Source organism: Myxine glutinosa, chromosome 14 (assembly GCF_964187855.1).
Source record: "Myxine glutinosa chromosome 14, kmMyxGlut1.1, whole genome shotgun sequence".
NCBI lineage: Eukaryota > Metazoa > Chordata > Myxini > Myxiniformes > Myxinidae > Myxine > Myxine glutinosa.
Window position 1 is genome coordinate 78,036,750 of NC_136274.1, and position 26,438 is coordinate 78,063,187.

At 44.2% G+C, this 26,438-nt stretch overlaps 1 protein-coding gene across 1 annotated transcript in view; it reads left to right on the forward strand.

Annotated features, from left to right (window-relative positions):
* BICDL1 (BICD family like cargo adaptor 1) overlaps positions 1–12,961 on the forward strand; it is a 61,717-nt gene extending 48,756 nt beyond the window's left edge. Inside the window, exons 4-10 of the mRNA XM_068136202.2 lie at positions 211–357; positions 575–733; positions 932–1,222; positions 2,203–2,244; positions 2,362–2,435; positions 4,138–4,258; positions 11,578–12,961. Coding sequence (XP_067992303.2) covers positions 211–357; positions 575–733; positions 932–1,222; positions 2,203–2,244; positions 2,362–2,435; positions 4,138–4,258; positions 11,578–11,760 — 1,017 coding nt within the window. The 3' untranslated portion in view covers positions 11,761–12,961. The remainder of the gene's footprint in view (positions 1–210; positions 358–574; positions 734–931; positions 1,223–2,202; positions 2,245–2,361; positions 2,436–4,137; positions 4,259–11,577) is intronic.
* The last annotated feature ends 13,477 nt before the right edge of the window (positions 12,962–26,438 follow it).

Here is a 26,438-nt window from a genome sequence, read left to right on the forward strand (position 1 = left end):
TGGTACTCATTCTGGCGACCTCAGAAGCATGACAGGCTGAGTCGACCCGACCCACCTGGTATTATGTTACTTAACGGCACGACGGGGGCTCAAACCGTGGATCCTAAGACATTAAGCCAACACTTGATCCAGAATGCCTTCCTGTCATAGTCATTGCTTGCGTGACACGATTTGCTGATGCACTTCTGTTATTCCATTATCCCTGTCCAGCTGCAGCTGGTGTGTGCCCAGAGAGAGAGCTTACAGGACCAGCTCAAAATGGTAAACGAAGAGAACGAGGAACTAAGAGAGGAAGTGGGACACGACCAGGAGCATCTCTTCAGACTGCAAAAATCCGAACAGAAGTTGCAGATGCAGGTGTGTCAGTTGCAGCCAGCCGGCTACTCATGTGTGTGATAGGATGGTCAGGTGTTGTGGTGGTTTGGGAATGTTCATGGAAATCGAGCGATGTTCCAACGCCATATTTGATCTTTTCAAAAACCACCTGCCTTGAATGATCGTGCAGGTAGAACTGCTATATTTCTGTCTTTCAGGTTGGATTTTATGAACACCTTTATGTTAATCTTGTATCCAGGTGGTGACTCTGGAGGAGGACCTTTTGGAAGCCAACAATCGGCTGTACCTGCAGAATGCTGAATCTTCGGGAGATAACGTAGACGGAAGGCCGAACAATGTCTGGGGCCTTTCTTTTCTGGCCGAGACTGAGCTCTTTGTTTGCTCTCAGCCTGAACAGGTGAGTTGGACACAGTCGTCCAACATTTTAGCACAGAATAGCAAAAGGATAAGCTCAGTGTAAAGTGAGCTTTTCTATTTTCTTATTGGTAAATTGGATGTTTCGTGTCAAGTTTGGGTTTATCGCGCTTTGTTGAGATTTTTTTTCATCAGGATCTCTCACCTCCCCCTTCCTCTACCATCTCCCCAATCATTCCAGGAAAAACAACACATCTACAGCCAACTGCTCTTACTTTGCGAGCAGCTAAAACAAGACAAAAGCCGTGATGGCGAAACCACCGGTTTACCTCGCATCTCAGGAAATGAGCCTGTTTCATTGCACGAGGACTTGACCAAGGGAGAGGAAAGTGAAACTCAGACGTCCGATAGCGGCAGTAGTGAGTCTGGCATGGAGAGCACGGTTGGTGATGATAACCCAGATTCTCTGCGCCCTCTTCTGGACGAGATACAAGGGCTCCTGCAAGCTTTGCTCGACAGTGCTGCTATGAAGGTGATGTGTCTTTCGTGGAAGAAATCCATTTGGCCTGTCGTTCTCACATCCAATTACCTCTTTACATGCTTTCACTTTAACCTGCATTATCCTTAAAATCCGCATGTTGTTGTAATTTTAAGATGCTATCTGCTGACATCGAACCTTTAACCACACAACTGAGCTGAGCACACTATCGATCGAGCTGTCCTGCTCTTTTACAAAGTGCAGATTTGATCCGAACTAATCCATACGCATTCTTCTGACGGTTGTCCAGGTCAAGCTTGAACCACACGTATTTTTATGGACTTGAATCTACATTTGATCATACAGTTTCCCATTTATACACTTGCGGCTGCCTCACCCGAGTGCCTCAGTTGTCCGACTGCTCCTGGGTTGTCACATTTGGTCCATTGCATCTGAGCATGTGGCTCATAATGCTGAGACCATGGGCTCAATTGCCATGTGCTGTTTCGTCCATTGTCTCCTGATATCCTTGTAATTCAAGTGAAAGTATTACTGAAGCATCATCATCTGATTATAAAGGGCTGACACAGTATGGCCTAGCAGTACAAACACTTGCTTCTAAGCTGTCTGGCCCTCATTCGAATCCCAACCTATCTAAACTGTCATCCCGGTGTTTTGCAAGGGAGCTGATTTATCAGTAAACTGGGCATCCTGTCTGCCGGCATTAGTTTGTGGACGTTAAAGATCCCTTGGTGTCTTTTGCAAGGAGTAGGTGAGCTATCGCCACACCCCAAACAAATTACAAATTCCTGCCCTAACTAGCAGAGAGAGCATTGCTGCGCCCTCAGCCAATGATGCGACACCGCAGCCTTGTGCTTCGTATGAAAAAAAGAAGAATCTGATATAAACAGGAGCTCCTTCATGAGCCTTGGCTTATTAAAACAAGAGCACGAGACACAATTGAACGTAGTCACAAAACATTTCCTGTGGGGAATGGAATTTATGGCTGATTCTTGGTTACGTTCTGCGCGCAGGCTGGAGAGGACTCGGACGAGCTACGGAGGATGCATAACAATGTAAGCAACAATCTATGTTGATGTGCTTCCTGAAGGTTTCCTTGTGACGTTTCACAAATACTTGACCTTTTTGTGGTAAACGGAAGTTTTATGTATGATGTTGCTTTCCATCCGCAGACCGATTTGGATGCATCTGACCTTCTTGAAGAATTGCGCATTGTCCGACGGGAAAGGGACGATGCCAGCGAGAAGTAAGATTGGCAATCTTTGTCAAATTAGTTGTTTTGCCACCGTGTGTAATTTCACTCATGCTTTAGGGCATCTTTTCATTGAACATATCACAGGCAATTGTTTTTTTTCGTGTGCAGCCAATGGCTGCTCGGTGTCGCTGATGCAGTGCCCCTGTTAGCAGTAAGCTGGAATGCATTTTGCCGATCTCGGAAGGATGACAGGCTGAGTCAACCCAGCTAGCGTAGGCACTACGGTGTACCTTAAAATGTGCTAATGAAATGTAGGACCTGCAAAACAGGCCTTCAACATGTGTGTTTTAACGTTTGTGACGAGTTCGTCAGTGTCGTGATTTCCAAAAGAATTACACCGATTTGTTGCTATTCTGTAATTTTTACATAGGGTTTGGGTGCATCGCCTGATCACACTTGGTAGCATTTGAATGCCCTTCCCAATGTGCCCCATTGTGCTTCGGCTGATGCCGTAAACCACGGTGTGTACTGGGATCACAATGTACTAAGCCGCCAGATACCTCCTCCCTGAAGGTTGTCGGTGAGCCAGTTGGGATCTTGCTGACAATCCGATAGCAACATTGCAAGTCTCCTGCAACTACCTTGGGTTCCAGAAGTTTAGAACTCGAACCCTTAATTTCGCTGCTTTCTGTTGGATTTGAACCCACAACTTGTGGGATGTTGATGGCGTTAGTCAGGTTCACTATGTCAATAAATTATATTTTGTTCAAAATCATGGTAGATAAGCAAACCTATACATTTTTGGAAAGGTTATAGCATAAGGAAACTAAAAATCAATGTTTACATTTGGAGAGATACCTGTATGGCGGCCATTTTGGATTTTCAAAATGGCCACTGTAAAATACATATTTTGTTCTATTTCTGCCTCTAATTACCCTAAAAACTTTTTAAAATATGCTAAACCTATATTTTCAGGGACAAGGAATCCAATGAAAGTATCAAATTAGTGCTATGGGGAATGGTAAGACACGAATCAAAGGTTTTGAATTGCAAAATACTGTCTTTATATTCGCGATAAGTTGCATAATCAAATACATGTTATCATTTTGTACAGGCAGTTAATAACATCAAAATGTGTCACAATAATTCATATCACCAAACATACACAGGCAGTCAGCAAAATCATATATACACATGCAGTCAGTATAACTTCACATCTACACAGGCAGTCAATGACAAAATATACACAGGCAGTCAATGGCATCAAACATATACGATTACAGAATATGCCATTTGGAGTTCGTCATCACTGTCCTGTGTGTCGTATCCGACAATATAGTCCGCATCGTTTTCACAGTCCGTTCCACACAAGCAAAGGTCGGTCAAATTGATTGGCAAATCGAATTGGTCGAATGGTCGATCGAATCGAATTCGATGAATCGAATCGAATCGATCGAATTGGTCGAATGGTCGAATGGTCGATCGAAGCGATTGGTCGAATGGTCGAATGGAATTGGTCGAATTGGTCGAATCGAATTGGTCGGAATTGGCAAATGTAAACATTGATTTTCAGATTTTCCATGTAATAACGTTTCCAAAAATGTATAGGCTTGCTAATCTACCATGATTTTGAACGAAAAAACATAGTGAACCTGACTACGTTCTGACTGCTTTGCCCTTTCTGTACCTGTATAACACTGCAAGTGATTACTTTTGTCGCTCTCAACATTAATGATCCTCAATGTTGTTGTAGGAAGCGTGCTATGGAAGAGGAAATGGAGAGGTGTCAGGCCGACATGGCGTTGCTCAATTCCCAACTGATAGAGGCCATTCAGCAGAAAGTAGAGCTTTCTAAAGAGCTGGAAGCTTGGCAGGTTGGTCCTCGAGTGAATTTCTTAATTCTTCCAACTGATGAATGCTTGGGGAGTGGGAAAGGTGCGTGTGCATGTGTGTGTAGTGCATTGAGAAAGTATTCAGACCCCTTCACTTTTTTCACATTTTGTTATGTTGCAGCCTTATGCTGAAATCATTTGAATTCATTTTTTCCCTCATCAATCTACATTCAATACCCCATAATGACAAAGAGAAAACAGGATTTTAGAAAGTTATGCAATTTTATTAAAAAGAAAAACTGAAATATTACATTGACATAAGTATTCAGACCCTTTGCTATGACACTTGAAATTTATCTCAGGTGCCTCCCATTTCTCTTGATCATCTTTGAGATGTTTCTACACCTTGATAGGAATCCACATGTGGTAAATTCAATTGATTGGGCATGATTTGGAAAGGCACACACCTGTCGATATAAGGTCTCACAGCTGACAATGCATATCAGAGCAAAATCCAAGCCATGAGGTCGAAGGAACTGCCTGCAGAGCTCAGACAGGATTGTGTCGAGGCACAGATCTCGGGGAAGCCTACAAAAAATCTCTGCTGCATTGAAGGATCCCAAGAGCACAGTGGCCTCCACAATTCTTAAATGGAAGAAGTTTGGAACAACCAGAACTTTTTCTTTTTTTTTTCTTTTTTTTTTTGTATACTGAATCGAGGCTCGTGAAAGAGCTAACATTTATTTCACAAACAAATCAACCAGACAAACAAAATATACAAAAAGAGGGAGCGGAAGACGAGATGGGGAGAGAAGGGGAAGCACACAACCACAACATTTGAAAGCAGGGAGAAGTGTGGGAGGGAGAGGGCTTGGGGGGAGGAGGCATGGGAAAGGGGGGGGGGGGGGGGAGAGGTATAAAACACAAGGGGACCGAAATCAGCGGGGGTAGAAAAGATCAAGGTTTTGGATGGGGGAGGATAAGAGATGGTGGTGAACAGCTGTTTTAAAGACCTGGAGGGTGGAGTGGGATTGAAGAGAGTGAGGGAGTTTGTTCCAGAGGCGGGAGAAAAGAGGAATGAAGGAGTGAAGGTGAGCAGAAAGTCTTGATTTTGGCAGTTTAACCATAAGAGGGTTGCAGGCAGATCTTGTGCGACCTGTAGGAATATTTGGGGGACAGAGCCCAGAGAGAGCTGGGGGGGCAAGGCCAGAGAGGAGTCGGTAGAAGACGGAAAGACCACCAACCTTACATCAATTCTTACACCAACCTTACTTACATCAATTCTTCCTGGGAATTCTTCCAAAGCAAACTGATCTCTCTCAAACACAGATTTATCCCATCTCGTCTTCAGTTGTCTTACCCTTCCTCCCGTCCATGGTACACCGAATCTTGTGGTGAGGCAGTTGCCCTGAAACAACTTGCCTTTGCCTCTTGGAAGGCTAATCCAACTGAAGGCAATCTCAGTTCCTTCCACCAAGCTCGGAACAAGTGTGTGTCTACCCTCAGGAGTGCCAGGAAGCACTATCTCTCCTCACTCAACAACGAACTCTCAAACCTGTCTCCTTCCTCCAAATCCTGGTGGCGTCTGGTCAAATCCGTTTCTGGTGTTTGTTCCCCCTCCATCCCCTCCCTTACCTCAAATGGCCACACAGTTGACATTGCACGTGACAAAGCCGAATGCCTCAACTCTGTGTTTGCCTCAAAATCTTTAGTCCCAAACCCATCTCTCTCTGTTCCCACCTTTCCCAGTCGAACCCAACTGCTCCTGGACTCTGTGTCCTTCTCTCCTGACAAGGTGGAGGAGTTTTTGTCTAACCTCGACTCTGATTCTGCAACTGGACCAGACGGCATCAGCCCACGGGTCCTAAAAGCCTGCTCTGCCGCTCTATCTCACCCTCTCTCTGTTCTTTTCACCCTATCTTTTGCTCAAGGTCATCTGCCAGCATCCTGGAAATCAGCAAACATTACCGCTTTACACAAAAAAGGTGCAAAAACAGATCCTTTTAACTACAGACCAATCAGCCTGCTCCCAATTATCAGCAAAGTCATGGAATCCATCATTGCTTCGGATATGAAATCTTTCCTCTTCTCCAATGGCTTGATCTCTGATCATCAATTTGCATTCAGACCAGGTCACTCTACTCTGGACATGCTGCTTCTCCTGTCTCAACAATGGATGGAGGTCCTCAATGCCAAACAGGAAATCAGAGCTGTCTCCCTTGACATATCACGTGCCTTCGATACGGTCTGGCACCCAGCTATGCTCACCAAACTCTACTCCTATGGTATCCATGGAAATCTCCATGCATGGCTTGCGGACTTCCTCTCTGGTCGTAGTCAACGTGTGGCCCTGAATGGATTTCTCGCATCTCCCCTTCCTGTTCAGGCTGGAGTTCCCCAAGGCAGTGTGCTGGGCCCTGTGCTTTTTCTGGTCTTTATCAATGATCTCTCCGACTCTCTGGAAAATCCTCTCTATCTCTTTGCTGATGACTCCACTCTCTGCCGCTCCATTCCTCTTCCCTCAGATCGGCAGTCTGCAGCCTCCTCACTCTCTGAAGACCTGGACAAAATCACAGACTGGTCAAACAAGTGGAACATGTCTTTCAATCCTGACAAATCTCACACTCTTACTATGTCTCTCCGAAAAGATCGACTGGACAACCCTCCCATCTACTTTCTCAACAATCCTCTCCAAGAAGTTCTGTCGCTCAAGCTTTTAGGTCTCACTATCTGCCATGATCTTTCTTGGGAAAACCACATTTCCAAGCTGGCCTGCAAAGCCAGTCGCCGACTGGGCATCCTCCGTCGTGCGAAGTCCTTCCTAGGCACACCTGAGCTCCTCACCACATACAAGGCTTTCATCCGCAGCTCAATGGAATACTGTTCTCCCTTATGGGCTGGTGCTCCTGCCTCACACCTAGCTCGGCTTCATGCTGTTGAAACCAAAGCTTTCAGAATCATTGGAATCTCCCGCGATGAAGCTATCTCTGAGGGCCTTTCACTCACTCACCGCAGGCAGGTAGGTGGTCTTTCTGTCTTCTACCGACTCCTCTCCGGCCTTGCTCCCCCAGCTCTTTCTGTGCTCTGTCCCCCAAATATTCCTACAGGTCGCACAAGATCTGCCAGCAAGCCTCTGATGGTTAAACTGCCGAAATCTCGGCTCTCTGCTCACCTTCACTCCTTCATTCCTCTTTTCTCCCACTTCTGGAACAAACTCCCACACTCCCTTCAATCCCACTCCTCCCTCCAGGTCTTTAAAACAGCTGTTGACCACCATCTCTTATCTTCCCCCATCCAAAACCTTGATCTTTTCTACCCCCACTAATTCACCCCAGATCCACCTTGTTTGTAATTCCAACTTCTTTCCTGGTAGTCCTGGCAGTGTCCATATGTTTTATGCCTCGCCCACCCCCTTTCCCATGCCTCCCCCCCAAAGCCCTCTCCCTCCCACAGATCTCTCGATGTCTCCATGTCTCTCGGTTCCTGCTCTCAAATGTTGTTTGTGTCCTTCCCCCTCTCTCCCCATCTTGTCTACCGCTCCCGATGTTATTTGTTTTATGTGTCGGTTTGTCTTTCTGTGTGATAAATGTTCGCTCTTTCACGAGCCTCGATCTTGTATACAAAAAAAACAAAAAAAACAAAAAAAACAACCTGCCTGCGGTGAGTGAGTGATAGGCCCTTGGAGTTAGCTTCATCGCGGGAGATTCCAATGATTCTGAACGCTTTGGTTTCAACAGCGTGAAGACGAGCTAGGTGTGAGGCAGGAGCACCAGACCAGAGGGGAGAGCAGTATTCCATAGAGCTGCGGATGAAAGCCTTGTATGTGGTGAGGAGCTCAGGTGTGCCAAGGAAGGACTTCGCACGACTGAGGATGCCCAGTCGGCGACTGGCTTTGGAGGCCAGATTTGAAATGTGGTTTTCCCAGGAAAGATCATGGCAAATAGTGAGACCCAAAAGCTTGAGTGACAGAACTTCTTGGAGAGGATTATTCAGAAAGTGGATGGGAGGGTTGTCCAGTCGGTCTTTTCGGAGAGACATCGTAAGAGTGTGAGATTTACCAGGATTGAAAGACATATTCCATTTGTTTGCCCAGTCTGTGATTTTGTCCAGGTCTGCAGAGAGTGAGGAGGCTGCAGACTGCCGATCTGAGGGATGAGGAATGGAGCGACAGAGAGTAGAGTCTTCGGCAAAGAGATAGAGAGGATTTTCAAGAGAGTCAGAGAGATCATTGATGAAGACCAGAAAAAACACAGGGCCCAGAACACTACCTTGGGGAACTCCAGCCTGAACAGGAAGAGGAGATGAGAGAAACCCATTCAGGGCCACACGTTGGCTACGACCAGAGAAGAAGTCCGCCAACCATGCGTGGAGATTTCCGTGGATACCAAAGGAGGAGAGTTTGGTGAGCAGAGCATGGTGCCAGACTGTATCGAAGGCACGTGAAATGTCAAGGGAGACGGCTCTAATTTCCTGTTTGGTGTTGAGGACCTCCATCCATTGTTGAGAAAGCAGAAGCAGCATGTCCAGAGTAAAAGGACTCTTCCTAGAGCTGGCCGCCCGGCCAAACTGAGCAATCGGGGGAGAAGGGCCTTGGTAAGAGAGGTGACCAAGAACCCGATGGTCACTCTGGCTGAGCTCCAGAGATCCTGCGTGGAGATGGGAGAAACTTCCAGAAGGACAACCATCACTGCAACACTCCACCGATCTGGGCTTTATGGCAGAGTGGCCAGACGGAAGCCAAACAGTTCAATCTTGGTTTCATCAGACCACAGAATCTTGTTTCTCACAGTCTGAGAGTCCTTTAGGTGCTTTTTTGCCAGCTCCAAGCGGGCTTTCATGTGTCTTTCACTGAGGAGAGGCTTCCGTCTGGCCACTCTGCTATATAACCCAGATCGGTGGAGTGTTGCAGTGATGGTTGTCCTTCTGGAAGTTTCTCCCATCTCCACACAGGATCACTGGAGCTCAGCCAGAGTGACCATCGGGTTCTTGGTCACCTCTCTTACCAAGGCCCTTCTCCTCCGATTGCTCAGTTTGGCCGGGCGGCCAGCTCTAGGAAGAGTCCTGGTTGTTCCAAACTTCTTCCATTTAAAAATTATGGAGGCCACTGTGCTCTTGGGAACCTTCAATGCAGCAAAAATTGTTTTTGTCGGCTTCCCCAGATCTGTGCCTCGACAAATCCTGTCTCTGAGCTCTGCAGGCAGTTCCTTCGACCTCATGGCTTGGTTTTTGCTCTGATATGCATTGTCAGCTGTGAGACCTTATATAGACCGGTGTGTGCCTTTCCAAATAATGTCCAATCAATTGAATTTACCACAGGTGGACTCCAATCAAGGTGTATAAACATCTCAAAGATGATCAAGAGAAATGGGAGGCACCTGAGCTAAATTTCAAGTGTCATAGCAAAGGGTATGAATACTTATGTCAATGTGATATTTCAGTTTTTTATTTTTAATAAATTTGCAAAACTTTCTAAAATCCTGTTTTCTCTTTGTTATTATGGGGTATTGAGTGTTGATTGATGAGGGAAAAATGAATTTAAACGATTTCAGCATAAGGCTGCAACATAAAATGTGAAAAAAGTGAAGGGGTCTGAATACTTTCTGAATGCACTGTATATATATATATTTGCTCGAGGTTTTTCTTTACATAAACGACATTTTGGGACAATAGTTAATTAAAAGGTTCCTGCCATGAGGTTGAATGAGGTTTTCCCCTCTCCAATTGGGTTTGATGAGATTTTTAGAGAGCATGTTTTGCATTCTCCATAATGCATCGTGAAAGTCACCCTAAATAAAATAAATACTCCGTTCATTGTCCGTTTCACTGAACTAGAAGCGACAGTTAATCTCCAAATAAATTTTTTTTGGCTCTAATCTAAATTTTAAATACAACTAAATTTTGTCTCAAATGATATAAGTTAAGCTCCACTCCATTTTGTTGGTATACAAGTTTGTTTTTTTTCTTTTTGTTTTTTTTAAATACCCAATCTGAAATTGGTGTGAATTAATAAGACGTAAGGGATTGTTCGGGGTGAACTGGAATTTGTTAAAGCAAGTGTAGAAGACCAAGAAGACCACTTGTTTTTGCATGTTCGGATACATAGGGCTGCCGAAGCAGTTTCCTCGGCTAGTGGGTACAATCTTGGACAGGTCGCCACTCCGACGCATGATACTCGAATAGCTCTTTCATCCCAGTAAGCTGGTACTCATTTTGCCGACCTGGGAAAGCGGACGGGCTGAGTCAACGCACCTGGTGTTAATTCAACGACATGATGGGCTTGAACTCAGGACCCTGAGATCTGAAGCCTGCCACCTCAACCGTTAGGCTAACACCAGGCCTGAAGCCAATGTAGCATTTTAAAACAAGAACTCCTAATGGACATTTTGATAAACCTCAGACTATGTACCATGTTAATTTGGCCTTGGCCCATTCACTGATGGAACAGCAAATTACCTTCCAAAAGGTGATCATGCTGATCATGAGATGTCACATACATGTCGCTTTGAATAGTACAACATATAATTGGGTAATGTGCTGAAGGGTTGTATTTGTAGAGGGAGAAGGGGAGGGAAATGCAGTAACCTTGAAGTAAAAGGGTTTACTGAGGTGGGGCTAATGGGGGTAGAAAAAGATTGTGGATTGGGATGGGGGAGTTCATGGTGCCCGCTTTCTTGAAGCATTTGAGGGAAGAGTGCGATTGACCTGCCTCCAGAAGGAAATTCCATAAACGGAGAAACTGCGTGAGGTTAAGATCAAGGGCAAGTGTGTATTGTAAGTTTTGTTTCCAATTTCCAAACGCGTTGACTGTCTCGGTGGGTGCTCGCCATAATTAACAAAATAAGTTACTCATAGGAATTCACCAACGTGTGTTTTAACAACGTTGTATAATACCTGAGTAGTCCTTCACCTGTCATGACTCCGGTGTACCACCAATGGAGGGGAAAGCCGCTCGTCTGGTGGTTAAAACTATGGGTTCGAGAACAGCATGCCAGTTTATGTGGTTAACCTATGAAGTGAAGTGTACCTTTAAATCGAACCATGAACAAGACGTTTTATGAGAAAAGTGAGCTGTATTAATCATGCAACAAGAGGCCAGAACAGCACACAGCAGCACAGGTTGCCTGGAAGTGCGCACACCACCCGGGCGTTGTGAGGACGCGTCATTTCCCCAACAACATACATGTATCAATACTGGCAGAAGGGGTTACAGGAATAACCCATGAATATTAGAGGAGCTGGTGAGGGTCAGACTGCAGGAAGGTGCAATGTTGGAGGAGAGACTGGGAAAACAGAGGCCACTGACCTGTCTGAGATCGTTTTCCTTAACTTTTTTTTTTCTCCTTCCTACCTACATTCCACAGGATGACATGCATGTGCTCATTAACATGCAGCTTCAAGAACAGTATCGCAGAGAATCCATTCGCACCTACCCCCTGCCTCGTATGGTTTCCATTCCGTTGTCCGATCCGCAGCAAAGGAAGCCAGCATCTCCACCACAAGCAGCAGGAATAAAAGGCTTTTTCTTTTCATTCAACAAGTGCTGAACCTTCTAGGTGTCGAGGCCTGAATTGAACCTTTGAACTTGGGCATCGTGGATGTTGTAGTCAAGCCAGGCCTTGATGCATCTTTAGACTTGTCCGTCAGAATAACTGGGAAGTATTCCAGAATGTATGTACTGCCTGGTTAAAAATCAGGGTACCGGTACTTTCACCCACGTGATGAACCGAATACGTGTAAAAACACTCCACTGTATGACGTTTGCGGGGCTGGATGAGACGGTGTCGCTTCTGTGGTGCCATGTTGTAAACTTTGTTCCATTTGACAACTGGGTTTTAAAATATCGAGATTCTCCCCAGTTTTCATCTTCCCAGGCCTAAGTGTTCGACCTTATTGTGATGAGAAGGAAATGAAAGTACCGGTAACAGTTTAGTGTGTGCTTGTGCTGAAGGATTGTTTTTGTTTTTTCAATTTGTTAATGTTGCTCCAGTAGGGCACTGTTGGATGTTTCCTCGTCTTACTTTTGGTTTAGTTTGTTTCCTATTTGTATTACCAAATGGGGCGAGATCTCTATTTTTGTTGCTATTTTTATTATTATTTTTTTGTACAGAACTTTATTTCTCTCGATCGGTCGCCCAGTGATTGGCAGCACACGTTGCCGGAAGGGCAGCACAAGTGCAGCCAAAGCGAAGGAACTGCCATCTCATTACAAATGCTTTATAAACCACGTGCAAATGAAGCTTGCAATTTAAGGTGCGCCATTCTATTCCACTGGCGGCGACGGCAGCGACCCGATTGATGCTGTAGGCTTTTATTTTTGGGAAGCGGCCTCGTGTTTGTTTGCTCGCATAATCCTTTCAGCATTGAGCCACCCGGATGCGTGGTGGCAGTCACTACAAAAAGCACCAGCTTGATCAAGACTTGTCATTGGTTTTGTTGTTGTTGTTGTTGTTGTTGTTGTTAAATCGTGGGAGTTTTGCATTTGCTTATTTAATTTGTACATTTATTTGAATTGCAAAAACATGTCTAGCATTGTCAAAGGTACAGAAGCGTGGTTTTGATTGCCGTTTATGAATATGTTTCATACGGCAGACTAATTAATGTACAGCCAATTATTTTGGCATACATTTACCTTTTGTACAGATGTTTTGAATGAATTAGAGCTATAATATATGACTTAGTAATTTAAAGGAAGAAACGTAGCATTTGAAGTTTATCGAGCTTTTGTAATAAAAGTTGTGGCTTGGATCACGTTTTTGTTGTTGTCCTCACAAATCGTGCGTCCAATGGATTCGTTGCAGCGGTAGATAGTGTTGAGGATTTTAGACCTGAAGTAATTGATGAATCAAGAATTCAATGTCCAGACCTTTTGTCAGAAGAAGGATTGACAAATTTTAATTCCCGAGGAGGATCTCACTTTTGTTTACAAGAAGATACACAGTAAGAAACAATAAACCCTTTCCAAACCAAGGACACACTGCAAATCAAGAAGAGCACACTGCAAGATACACAACAAAATCCTAAAGCTCTGCAGTCCAGAGCATCCTTTTTTATACTTGTGAAGAAGAGAGAAATTGGGTGGGGGCTAAGGGAGACAGGGAGGAGCTAAATGGGATTGGTTGCATGAAGAGAAAAAGGGGAGGAGAGCAGTAGGATTGGTTTGAGCCAAGTATGGGTGGGAGGGAGAGAGCAGTGGGGATTGGTCGAATGAAATATGGGTGGGAGGGAGAGAGCAGTGGGGATTGGTCGAATGAAATATGGGTGGGAGGGATAGAGCAGTGGGGATTGGGCGAATGAAATATGGGTGGGAGGGAGAGAGCAGTGGGGATTGGTCGAATGAAATATGGGTGGGAGGGATAGAGCAGTGGGGATTGGTCGAATGAAATATGGGTGGGAGGGAGAGAGCAGTGGGGATTGGTCGAATGAAATATGGGTGGGAGGGATAGAGCAGTGGGGATTGGGCGAATGAAATAGGTGGGAGGGATAGAGCAATGGGGAAATGCAATTTGATAGGTCGAGTGAAATGCTGGGCTGGGCAGACATTCCGCTGAGTGGGTCGAGATTAGGTCTGCACATCAAATATTCTTGAGGCACATCTGTTCTTTCCATTGTCCGCATCAGACTATGTGGAGCCACAGTTCTCATGTTCGATACTACAGGGATATCGGAAAGGTCACAATGTGAATGTGAACTATAAAACTTTATATATTTCACTTATTAAACTTCTAAATATAATCTTAGAAATACCCGAATGAGTTCTGCAAACACATATCCATAATTCATTCGTCTTTTAACATTATTGTTTCACAGGATTTGAGCATCGCAACTTATAACTTTTCAATCCACCGAGATTCAGGTTATAATTTCAAACCTGCATGTTATTTAACTATCCTGATAATTCAGTGGATGTCTATAATTTTAATTATTGCCTTTGGAAAAAGATTTCCTGGGAACCCGACCCAGTTTTAACTCAAAATGCCGGAGATAGCTCCCCGACTGAAGCAAACTTGCATGCAACTGCATCAATTACAGGTATTTATTTCCGAATTGTTGCCTATATGTTTTTAAAAAAAATAAGACTGCATTGGCAATTTTAAAGACTTCAGAAGTTAGTCATAAGACCAATTTGTATGCGGAGCAAGTGGGAAGAAAGAAAGATACATGTGAACCATCCCTCACAGGTCAGTAGGCAAAACCATTCATACTAGCCGAAACCCGTGGAACATCCACGGAAGGGAGGATGTGGTGTATGGATAGAGGGTACCATTATGGATGGCATAGGGGATTTGCTTGTCCGAGTAAGAGTTAGGAAGAAAGATGAGAATGAAGAGTGCATATATGAACAACGATCGCCGACACCGGCACAAATGCATGCTCTGGATTGTCCAATCAGCGGACGGCTTGCTTCGCCTTCGCCCAGCAGACGCCAATACGATGGCGTCGTAAGATGGCGTCGTATCGGCCGTTAATCGGATGCTTTTGGGCCCCAACGTTGGCTAATTCAGATTTTTCGAGTATGTCTGTACGTGATAAACAAAGAGCGCGGTTCGTAGATCGTAAATCCATTAGTGCCGTGGGCATCGGCTCACTGGGTGCGGCGTAAAAGGGATAACAAAGTCGAGTCCTTACGCTATTATTATATAGATGGGTGGGAAGGAACACATTCTTTCACCTTGATTGAAGCAAACATTGTAAATGCAGAGCATTGTGAAGATGGAAATTTGTTTTTATCAAAAACAATGGAAATTGTAAGCCAGTTCGGTGAATACTAATTCACTTTTCTCATGGATCGGTCAACGTGGCGAAAACAATATTTTTCAAATTAATATCTTTCTACAACCTATTTATTGAACTCAGTATAAAAAACATTTCATATCTATGAGTTATTTTAAAAGCATAATGTAACGAGATTTTCTGAATTTATTACTTGACACTGTACAGAATAAATTCATGATTGGGAAGATCTGGTATTTTTTTTCTTTTAATTTTCCCGACAGTTCTGAATGGAGTTTCTATACAAACACGCTCTATATTTATCACTAAAGACAAGGATTTAGAATATATGGACATATTTGTGTTGTCGAAAATGTATAAACTTATATGTATCATGGTAAATAGTGTCGTGCGAATCCCTCCGGTTAATACCAGGGACCGCGGAAGACCGAATGGATTTAACGGAGGCGACGACCAACTCAGATTCGGCTATTAAACGTGGGAAGAGGAAGGGAAGGGGAAACTGTGGCAAAAGTGCTTACCTTCAGTGAACTGATGGCAGCTTCGATCCTGCAGGGAATTAATGAAATCACGAACGCCGAATTAGAATGTACAAAAATAAAGATTTATTCACGGCACCCGATAACGAGGAACGCGACGGTAATCAAATAATGGGCCTAAATTGGGATCCCACACACCTCACTTCAGAAACGAGACACAGGAATGAATTAATAAAAGAACACGTCGTGTAATTGTGAATGTGGTGCGTCTTAACTGTCCGTTGTCTTGTCCCCACTTGGCTCCAAACTCCGGCGTGGAGGAATCCTCCGTCCGCCTCGCACACTTTGCTAGGCCCGAGCCAACGCCCTCTCCGTTCGCACACGAGGTCCCGCCCGTTCACAGCACCGAGCCCTGCTCCTGCACAAGCACCGAGCACCACTCCAAGCACCATGCAGATGGTGAGCCAACGACCACCATGACCTCTCAAGACCAAGAAGAAGCGCAAGAGCTTCAAGCACGTCGAGCCAGCCAGAGAGCGCAAGGGCTAGTGCTGCTGAAAATGGCCTGCAGCGCCCTTTTTTAACCTGGGCGGTGACGTCAGTCTCGGCGCGCCCTCTGATTGGTCGAGTGCTTCCCGCACCGGTACTGCTCGACCCCCTCCCTGCCCAGCCAACCGTCCTCCTGCGCGTGGCACCGGGCCTTGCCACGAGGCCGTTCCAGGCCAGCTGGAGGTGTAGCCGGCTGCGGCCCATGCGCCGGTGCCCTGAACTGGCCCTCTGCCTGTTTTCTTCCAAAGTCAGTCAGGGAAGGGAATTTAATTACTGTGTGCAATGAAGGGCCTATCTAAGTGTTTACAGGTGTGCGTTGCCATAAGGGACAAAGGTTTGATTACCAGGTGTGACACACAAGGGCTGTTATCTTTAATCCCTACAACTACCTAGCACACGAACATCCTGGTATGTTCACAGGTATACTCCTTAACCGACAAACCGGACTACACATGGAACTTATTACAGGGCAGATTCCCTATCGCGACAGACGAAGCATGTTACCTATTCAGATCTACCTGACTCTAGATATTGCTCGACCCCACCGACATAACAATAGTTTAAATTTCTCGCTGTTGTAATGGTGACATAAAAAACCTAATTTTACCCAATGCCAGAGATAACTTGCCTACTGAAGACAACTTTTAACTACTTGATGGAAGTCATAAAAAAAACTTGCATACGAGATGAGTAGGTTCTAAACACACGATTTTGACTGGAATAAATTTGTTGCCCAAGTTGTGGCTCAAGAAAATCACTCGGTTCACAAATAAATTTTACACTTCCACAACAGCAACCCATGTGATGCCATTTCTTACATTTGAACCATCTTGCCTCGGTTTGATTCTCGGCCTGACAATCTGGCGGATTGGTGCTACGCAGGCAGGTTATTGGATCACAATTGCCATCCCTCGGATGGATGCGAAGCCGGGTGACACTTCTGCTCGCGTTAATTCATGGACGTTAAATGTCCCAGTTCATGGATTGGTCAATGGAGAAAGGTACACGAGATCACATTGCACCCTGAATAAATTGCAAATTAGTGCCACATTCAGTCGAACGCTAGGCCAAGCCAGCCGCTCCGAACAGCCTTCCCTGGGTGACCCCAAAAGTTGGGAATAGTTGTGGCCGGTGAAGAAGTAGTAGCTCGTTTGTCATGCATATTTCATTTTAGTTTGTCATCCATGAGCCAAGTCATTGGATTCGTCAGACATAAATGACAAGCTTGACAAATACTATAATGGAGAAGTAGTCTTGCTCGTGTCTACCTGCGTTGGTGGATGGGTAGAATAATGGAGGTAATCAACAGGACATTATTGAGGTACGATCTCTGCTGTGGCAAGCAAGAAGCTGCCATTTCAGGTTAATAACTTTGGTGGTTGCTGCACCAAAGGCTTAATGTCTGAAACGTCAGCTTCACCTTGCTTTCCACGGTGGCGAGCATACCTCCACATCCCATTGATTTCATACTTTGACACCTTAAGGTTTTCTTTTTAAAGTTCTCCCTAAACAAGGCTGAAAGCCTCCAATTTGTGAAGGGCTGCAAAGAAAAAGAAGAAGAAAAACTGACAAAACCTTCACCTTGTCCTGAAACAAGGAAACCTCTTCACAGGACCACTGTGCATGGAAAAGTAACTCGGTCAAGTGGAAAAGTAACTTTTCCTTCCCCCCATTGGGTGTTTTCTTTAGGAGACACCATCTCCATATTGGATGGCCATTGGTTCCCGAAGGGAGTTCATCCGCCCTTTGCCAGGTGTTGTATTTGGTGCTGGCAGGATGTCACATTTACGCTCCACATTAGCAAAGCCGATGAGGGGTGCCAGTTTAGTCGCCGACAACCCGGCCCTGCGGCAGGTAGCACTGGGTTACATGTTACCAGTGGCAGTCACTAAAGACTGACCTGACCAGAAAAATACAAAATAAATAGCAAATAGCATTACTGTGTTTGCTCGGTTTTCTCCCAGAATCCTGATGGAAGTTGGTGTGCCACATTGAAAAAATAGTGTCCTGCTTGTTTAGGTAAAGTAATGGTTTGGGTGATGATATGTTAGTAAATAGGCCGCCCTGCTTCTCCAGTGACTCAAAAGGGGTTGTGATTGGGTGGCAGAGGGGTGGAAAGGTGATTACACTGATGTTCCTGAGATTACTTGGTATACTATAGTTTTTATGGTGGAAGAAAAAAAATGGTGGTTGCTAGTCTGTCCCAAACTAGTTCAGAACTTTCCAATGGAGACTATTGGAATATGCATTTGGTCAGACTACATCGGTATGTTGATGCCATAATTGACTGACGTAACATTGATTATGGCCTGCTCCTGTACTTTTACCATTAACTAACTATGAGATACAGGTAGTGGATTAAAAAGAAAAAGGAAACTCCTGGGTAAATGAGGGACACCTAGCAAAGGCTTCCACACAGGTGTGGCCCACATGTTAATCCAGCCAATAACATCCCAGCATATTTCAGGTCGTGTATGAAAGTGCTGCACAGGCCTGGTTGCCTATAATTATGGCTGGAACAGGAGACCCCCTAATGCCTCCATCCACAGAGCATGTGTGATCGTCCATTGGGTTGATGAGCATGACACTGCTATCCATACGTCATGGCCTACTCAGTCATCACATCTTAACCCAATAGAGCATTTTATGGGATTTTCTGGAATGATGCCTGAGATGGCATTTTCCATCTCTATCAAACAGGTATGAATTGATTGACTTTCTCGTGGAAGAGGCTCCACATCCCTCCTGCAGAATTCCAGGACTTTATGTGACGGTGCGTATCAGCCGCACATGGTGGCCCAATGTCATATTAAGTGACTTTACATTGGTGTCTCCATTTTTTATTTTTTTTTGTCCAGGTTAATGGAAATCCACAAGACCACCGCCCACTTCCTATTGTTGGGTGGTGGGTGATTCATTCACAATATAAGAGAACTAAAGAAATCTAAGGTATCACGCACCAGACTCGAGCACGGACGGGGAAGGGAACCGAGAGGGCTCTTCCTTACTTTTAGGGTACTTACAGCACGGACTTGGCAAGACCGTTGCTTCTGTGGTAAAGCCTTGAACATCACCTTCTGAAACTTCACCCTCTGTGTATGTACATTTGAACCACTCTAAAGGTTACATCTGGGGATGTTAGGGATGTTACAAAACATCTGGAGCATCGTGAAAAATCCCTGTGCCAGGTAAAACAGATTCGAAGCAGTCTGGTTTGAAGTGCAATCTGCTTCTGTTTATTACAGGTAAGATTCATCTATATTCAAGACTGTTTTCTGATTGTTCCACAAATGATGTGATTAAAAACGACGTGATCTCATTCATATTACACCTGATCAATCAGAAAACAAACATTTAAAGTATACTACACAGATCAACACCTTCATATACACATCTGGAATTGCTGAACTCTCGGCCTCAGGTATGTGCCACGCCCCAGGTGGCTACGAGAACTTTTCGTGGGGAATTTGACGGACGAAAACTGGGGAATTTTGTCTTTGTCAGCACGTCAGGAAGTTGGGAGGCGAGGGTAACTAGAAAGTCTGATAAATCCAGGCGATCAGGTGGTTTTCTATCACGCCCCAATCTGCGCAGTACAGCTGCATGAGGGACATTCTTAGAAGTGCTTTCAACCTCTGAGAAACCGGCTGCATCTTCATTTCCAGTCGTGAGCTGATTGGGTGACGGAACCCCCCAGATTGCGTCCGTGACTAGTTCAGGTGGTTTATGTACAGGAGGATCCATGCCACCAGAGTTTTGGACCTCACCACATGGTGTCAGGTCACGCAGAGCCACAGTTGTCTCTTTACCACAAGGGTAACGCACATGAGCATACTGAGGGTTTGCCTCAAGCAGTTCCACCTCCTCAATGAGTGGGTCATACTTTGATTGTCACACATAACTTTCAAGCGAACAGGTCCGGGGTAATATGACTGGTCGAGACACCGCAATAGTGTCGGAAGTGCTTCAATTCTGTTGACATAAAGAAACAGTCCCTGTCAGAATGTATGTAAGCCGACATTCCAAATATAGCAAAGAGTTGACTAAGACATCTGATCACGGTGCAAGTTGTCATGTCAGGACAAGGAAAGGTAAATGGGAAATGTGAGAACTCATCTATCACAGTAAGCAAGTCGTGGTTAGCCGTAGATGATGGTAAGGGCCCCTTGAAATCTATACTGAGTCTTTCAAAGGGTTGTGTAGCTTTTATCAAATGTGACTGTTGTGGTCGATGGAATCGTGGTTTGCACTCAGCATACACTGGGCAGGAGGTCATTAGTTTCTTCACATCCTCAACAGAGAAGGGAAGATTCCGAGTCCTTACGAAATGTACCATCCTTGTGATGCTGGGGTGACAGAGAGAATTGTGTAGTTTGATCAATGTGTCGGTGCTGATTGCCGAGCAGTATGCTCTGGATAATGTGTCCGCCACAATGTGCTCCCAGGTCGGAACTGTATGTCGCAGTTGTAGCAGGCAAGCTCGATCCTCCGTCTTTGTATTTTATCATTCTTGATCTTGCCCGATTGTTTGGAGTCGAACATGAAGGCTACGGACTTCTGATCGGTGATCAGCGTGAAGTGGCACCCAGTCAGATAGTGTCGCCACATGCGCATAGGCCTCAATAACAACATAGGCCTCGTAATTCCATAACCTCATAATTCAACAATAGCATAAGCCTCGTTCTCCACTGAGGAATGTTTGCGCTCACTCGCATTCAGTGTCCTAGAGAAAAATGCCACGGGTCTTCTGGCTTGATTAAGAGTGGCGGCGATCGCATTGTCTGCAGCATCCGTCTCAACAACAAATGAGACAGATTTATTGATAGAATGAACCACTGATTTCTCCACCTCTGCTTTTAGATCTTTGAAAGCTTGTTGGGCTGCATTTGACATAGGAAAATAACGAACTTGAACAAGGGGGCTGCCCTTCTCCAAGTAGTTAACAATCCACTGGTCTAATTAACCCATTTGAGATTTTATATCCCAGGAGATCTACTGTGGCTACAGAGAATGAGCATTTATCAGGGTTGAAGGTTAAGTTGAATTTCTTGGCAGCGTCGAGTAATTTGTGAAGATTAGCATAATGCTGTTCCTTACTTTTGCCACAGACGGTAATGTATCCAGGTAAGCATAGGTATCAGAAAGTCCTTTGTCGGCAAGAAACTGATCTATCACCCGTTGGAAACATGCGGCTCCGTTTGTCACCCCAAATGGAATTCTGCGAAATTGATACAACTGCTATTACGTATTACCTCCCCAAACCCCGGTTACGGTGCCCCTCAGAGTCTCGAGAGTGAACGCGGCAGAAAGATCCGTTTTTTTGAGTGTTCTAATAAACCATGGTAAAACCACACCAATGCAATTTTAGAACAAAACAAGTAATTGTATTAACAACTCTCACATACACAATAATAACATTATTAAAGAAAGTACAATGAAAATGTCACGCATCAAACGAACAATACATATGATGGCACCATCATTCCCCAATGCTCTCAAAGCAATAAACTCACGGTACGCCAAACGAGAGTGGAATGTAACAATCACAGCACTAGGGTCGAACTCGCTGCCACTACGCCAGTTAGCCGAGGTAGACCTTATCGTGTTCTCACTCCATCGGATCACAGGCGGCATGCCGTTTCTGTGAATATATCGAGCTTTATTGGAAGCTCACGCAAAACACATCAAGCTCAAGGAAATCAGAAAGCGAAGAGGAAGAAGATCATCAATGCGACAAAAAGGCACAACTGAGCATGCGCAGGACGGCGCTAGATGACGTCACGTCCTACGTACTAAACCAACAACAACCAATACTGGCGCTACAACAACAGCAAGAAGAAGAAGAAGAAGTGAATACATCTCTTCAGAATGCATGATCTTGAGGCTTTATCACATGATTTATCCACAATTATCTTAGGAGATTTTAATCACTGCGGACTGGACACCATATTACCAACATTTGATCAATAAGGAGTGATGCTCAGCTCGATTTATGCTACTCCAACATTCCTCATCCATATTCATCGAAGGCTTGTCCTCAGCTGAAAAACTCCGACCACAATAACAATCCTTACTTCCATCTTATAAACAGAAACTGAAAAGGTGCAAATTGGTTAGTAAGCAATGGCGTGTTCGGAGCAGGGATACCACGGAGGATCCATGGGCATGTTTGGATTGTACAGATTGGAGTGTATCCATGGATTCATCCAAGTCATTGGATGCGTGGGTGACAATTTTCTCTGAGTGCATCAAGTCCTGTGTTGATTATGTCATCCCTTATCATTAAAGTTAAAACATATCCGAATAGCAAGCCATGGATTAACAAAGGAGTTGACAGACTTACTTAATAAGCAAAAGAGGGAAGCCATTTTAGATGGAGATGGATCACAAGTGGAAGCTGTTCAGAAAGAAATAGATGGGAAAGTCGTAGAGTCTAAGCAGATTATAAACTAAAGTTAGAATGGGCTTTAAAAGGAAATGATTCCTGTGCTGCTTGGCAGAAACTGCAGGCTATATGATTGAATGCAAGGACAAATCAATGAGGCTTGGGAAAATGGTGGTTCGGAGTCTCTTCTCTCTTCTGAGACACCCATCTGGGACCATCTCTCTTACAGCTCGGACTATCACAGCTCTCCTCTTCTCCCAGCAGGTCGTATTAAAGACTTTGTTGATAATCTGAATGATTAGGTCATCTTATCTCGATTCTCAGAGATTAACTTATAAAATGGGTCGTGATGTCCATCAGTCCGTCCGTTAACTTTTCTCCATTTTTGCTACTTCTTCCTTATCTCTTGGCTGGTTGTTCTGAAATTTGACACATGAACACAAGAAAGGAGCCCGCACAATCGCTCAGGCTTCAATTTTTCGCTATCGGATCATGGTGGCTCTGGTGGGGGTGGTGGTGGTTATCCTTGAAACTTTGGATCCCGACTTGTCCCTTATTTACTGGCTGATTTCTCTGAGACCCAATACAACCCTTCTAAATGATGGTCCGCAGCTCGGTGTTACGTTTTCCGCTTTTGTATTTTTCTAATTCGGATCATGGGGGCTCTCAGGGCAGGTTACCCCCTGAAACTTCAAATCACTACTCATCCCTTATTTACCAGCTGATTGCTCTGACACCCAATACAACCCTTCTACTCGATCGTCCACGGGATTGCTCATTTTTACATTTTTCAATTTCGCATCAGGGAGCTTCCAGGGGGGTTCCCTCAAATCAGCAGAGGTCTGAACTACAACCTCAAGAGGCTGTTTTTTATTATAGATTTGATTTTCAAGCTTTCAAAGTCGAGAAATAGTCTATTGTGGAAATGTTAAAGAAGATTGAGGACTCAGATGAGAGTCTTGTAGTGAATGTGTATGAGGTTCAGTAATGTACTAAGACTTACTAAGACTAAGGTAACTAAGATTTACTATACCACTGGACCAGATGGTACTTCTCATTCGGTTCTGAAACTGTATTGTCAACAACTTGCCCCGGTTTTCCATCTATTAATCCATCAATTTTTGATAATTGTGTCATTCTCCAAAATTTGGAAATCTTTAATCACCATTCCAGTACAAAAAGTAGAAAAACCCAGGGATTTAAATGATTACCATCCGGTAGCCTTGACATCTAGTGTAATGAAGTGTTTCGAAAGGATATTGTTGAAATATTTGAGTCGACAAGTCGGCTTGTTTGACCAATCTCAATTGTGTTGTCTCCCCCATTTTGTTGTCTTTGTATATAAATATGTGAACGAAGTTCAGACGTTTGTACACTGCTGTGACTGTCATTAATTAGTTCTTAATGTCATTAGGACAAAGAAAAAGATTTTTGATATTCACCGCCTAGCAGGTGGCCATTGATTTTTCATGATCATAGTACTGAATGGAACAAGTTTCCGAGCATATCGGTATTTGGGCACAATGACCAACAACAAATTGAAATGTAATACTGTTCTCCCCTCTGGGCTGTTTGTTCTCTCAATGGAATACTGTTCCCCCTTTGGGCCGGTGCTCCTGCCTCACACCGAGCTTGTCTTCACTCTGTTGAAGCCAAAGCTTTCAGAATCATTGGAATCTCCCGCGATGAAGCTACTCCGAGGGCCTTTCACTCACTCCCCACAGGCAGGTTGGTGGTCTTTCTGTCTTCTACCAACTCCTCTCCTGCCTTGCTCCCCTAGCTCTCTCTGTGCTCTGTCCCCAAAATATTCCTGCAGGTCCCACAAGATCTGCCAGCAACCCTCTTATGGTTAAACTGCCAAAATCAAGACTCTCTGCTCACCTTCACTCCTTCATTCCTCTTTTCTCCTGCCTCTGGAACAAACTCACTCACTCTCTCCAATCCCACTCCTCCCTCCAGGTCTTTAAAACAGCTGTTCACCACCATCTCTTATCTTAATGATGAGTTCACCCCCATCCAAAACCTTGATATTTTGTACCCCCGCTAATTCACCCCAGATACACTTTTTTTGAAATTCCAACTTCTTTCCTGGAAGTCCTTGCAGTGTCCATATCTTTTATACCTCTCCCACCTCCCCCCAAGCCCTCTCCCTCCCACAGATCTCCTGATGTCCCTGTTCTCTACTGTTGTACTTGTGTGCTTCCCCCTCTCTCCCCCATCTTGTCTCCCGCTCCCTTTATTATATGTTTTATGTGTCAGTTTGTCTTTTTGTGATTAATGTTAGCTCTTACACGAGCCTTGATCTTGTATACAAAAAAAATAAAAAATGGAGGAAGAATTCCAAAGTGTTGGCCGGTAAAGCAAACTAAATATTGTATAGGGTGGCCCATTTATCTATCCACAATTTATCTATCCAATGAAACCCTATAATTATATTGCCAAGAAACAAAATCAAATTTTTTTTTTACAGGATATTGATACATATTTCAAGTTTTTATGATGCAAATTTTACGCAACTCAACCCAGTTTACGCAACTGAACTAGCGAACATTCAAGATCTGAAAGTGCGGATTCAAGCAGCTTTTGCGAAAGGTTGCACACATTCCTTGAAATGATGGAAATCATGTCGAAATTCATAACTAATTTTCTATACATCTGATTTAAATAAAATTTGTGTCATGAAAACTTGAAATATGTATCAATAGTCTGTAAAAATGTGTTTCATTTTCCTTCTTAGCAATATAATTTTGGGGGTTCAAAATCGTGGATAGATAAAGGGGCCACCCTGTACTTTTAAAAGAAATTCAAACAATTTTTTGTCAATAATAACATTTTGGTTCTTTTCTGAGTCCTTCATTCAAAGTATTCCTTTTTTCAAATTCATATACTGTATACATTTGGTAATCTGTCAAACTAGAATGTTAAGAAATTGTAAATACCCAGGAAGATTTCTCATCATGAAGATTGGGAAGATTTCCCAATAGGGCCAAACCTGCCCTCAATTTGTACCTTGTATGAGAAACTTGCTGTGTTGAAGGTTCACAGGATAATGGGGGGCCCACCACACCCACTTTATGTTTGTTTTTGTTTTAATGGCTCAGGCATTTGCCTTCGTGTCCCACTTACCTTGTGCTGTCGTTTTGGACTATCATCTGTGCCAAATTATATTCACACACTGTATGGTTAATGCGAATGTGAAAAAGATGTGATCCACCCTTTTTGAATTGGATTTCCAGTGGAGAAATTTTTCCATGTTTGATGAAATAAACGTTTAATGACAATAAAGAAATGAAATAAAATTTAATTTGCAAAGTTAAAGTGTAAGATAAGGATGAAAAAAGTGCTGTCATATGGTTTTATACATGTTAAGGTCACTACTGCAGGTTATTGGAAAAGGCAGAACGTGCAGAGTGAGCGGTTCCTTGTAGTACATTTACTTTTACGATTTGCAATGAACGCGTTCCAGAGTGAAGCTTTATTGTGCATTTACATATTGTAAATTAACGAGTATATCCACCTACGGTGCCCTCTGCCCTCTATGTTGCGTTACCTAAAACCAATATTACCTATGTTATGTTCCAATACATATTGTCGCGTGATTGCCCGTCGGTTAAGACCGGGAATCGTGGATGGCCAAAACGAGCTTTAATGGAGGCGTTTATGCAATTCAATTGATGGCGGACCAATACAAGAGAAGGAGTTCATGGGAGAATGCCACGGCTTACCTGTCGGTCTGACGATGTCTTCACCTGCAAATTAATAACTCAACCTGAGACAGAGGTAAAATGTACAAGAAAGAAATATTTATTATGGAACCCGAGAACAATGGAACGCGACAATGAAAACGAAACCCCCTATTGAGCCCTCTTACACACACACTTCGAATACACACGATGGGAGAACGAATTAAAGGAACCGTTGTTTGCGCGTCTGTGCTTATCTGTCTGGATGTGCAGCGTCTGTCGTCCAACGCGGCTCCGGTTGGCATGAAGAAAGGCCTCGATGTGCCCCCGTCCATGCGCTGCTCGGCCCCGAGCCACCCACTCGCCCCGGTCTCGTCTGCTCCAGCAGCAAGCCT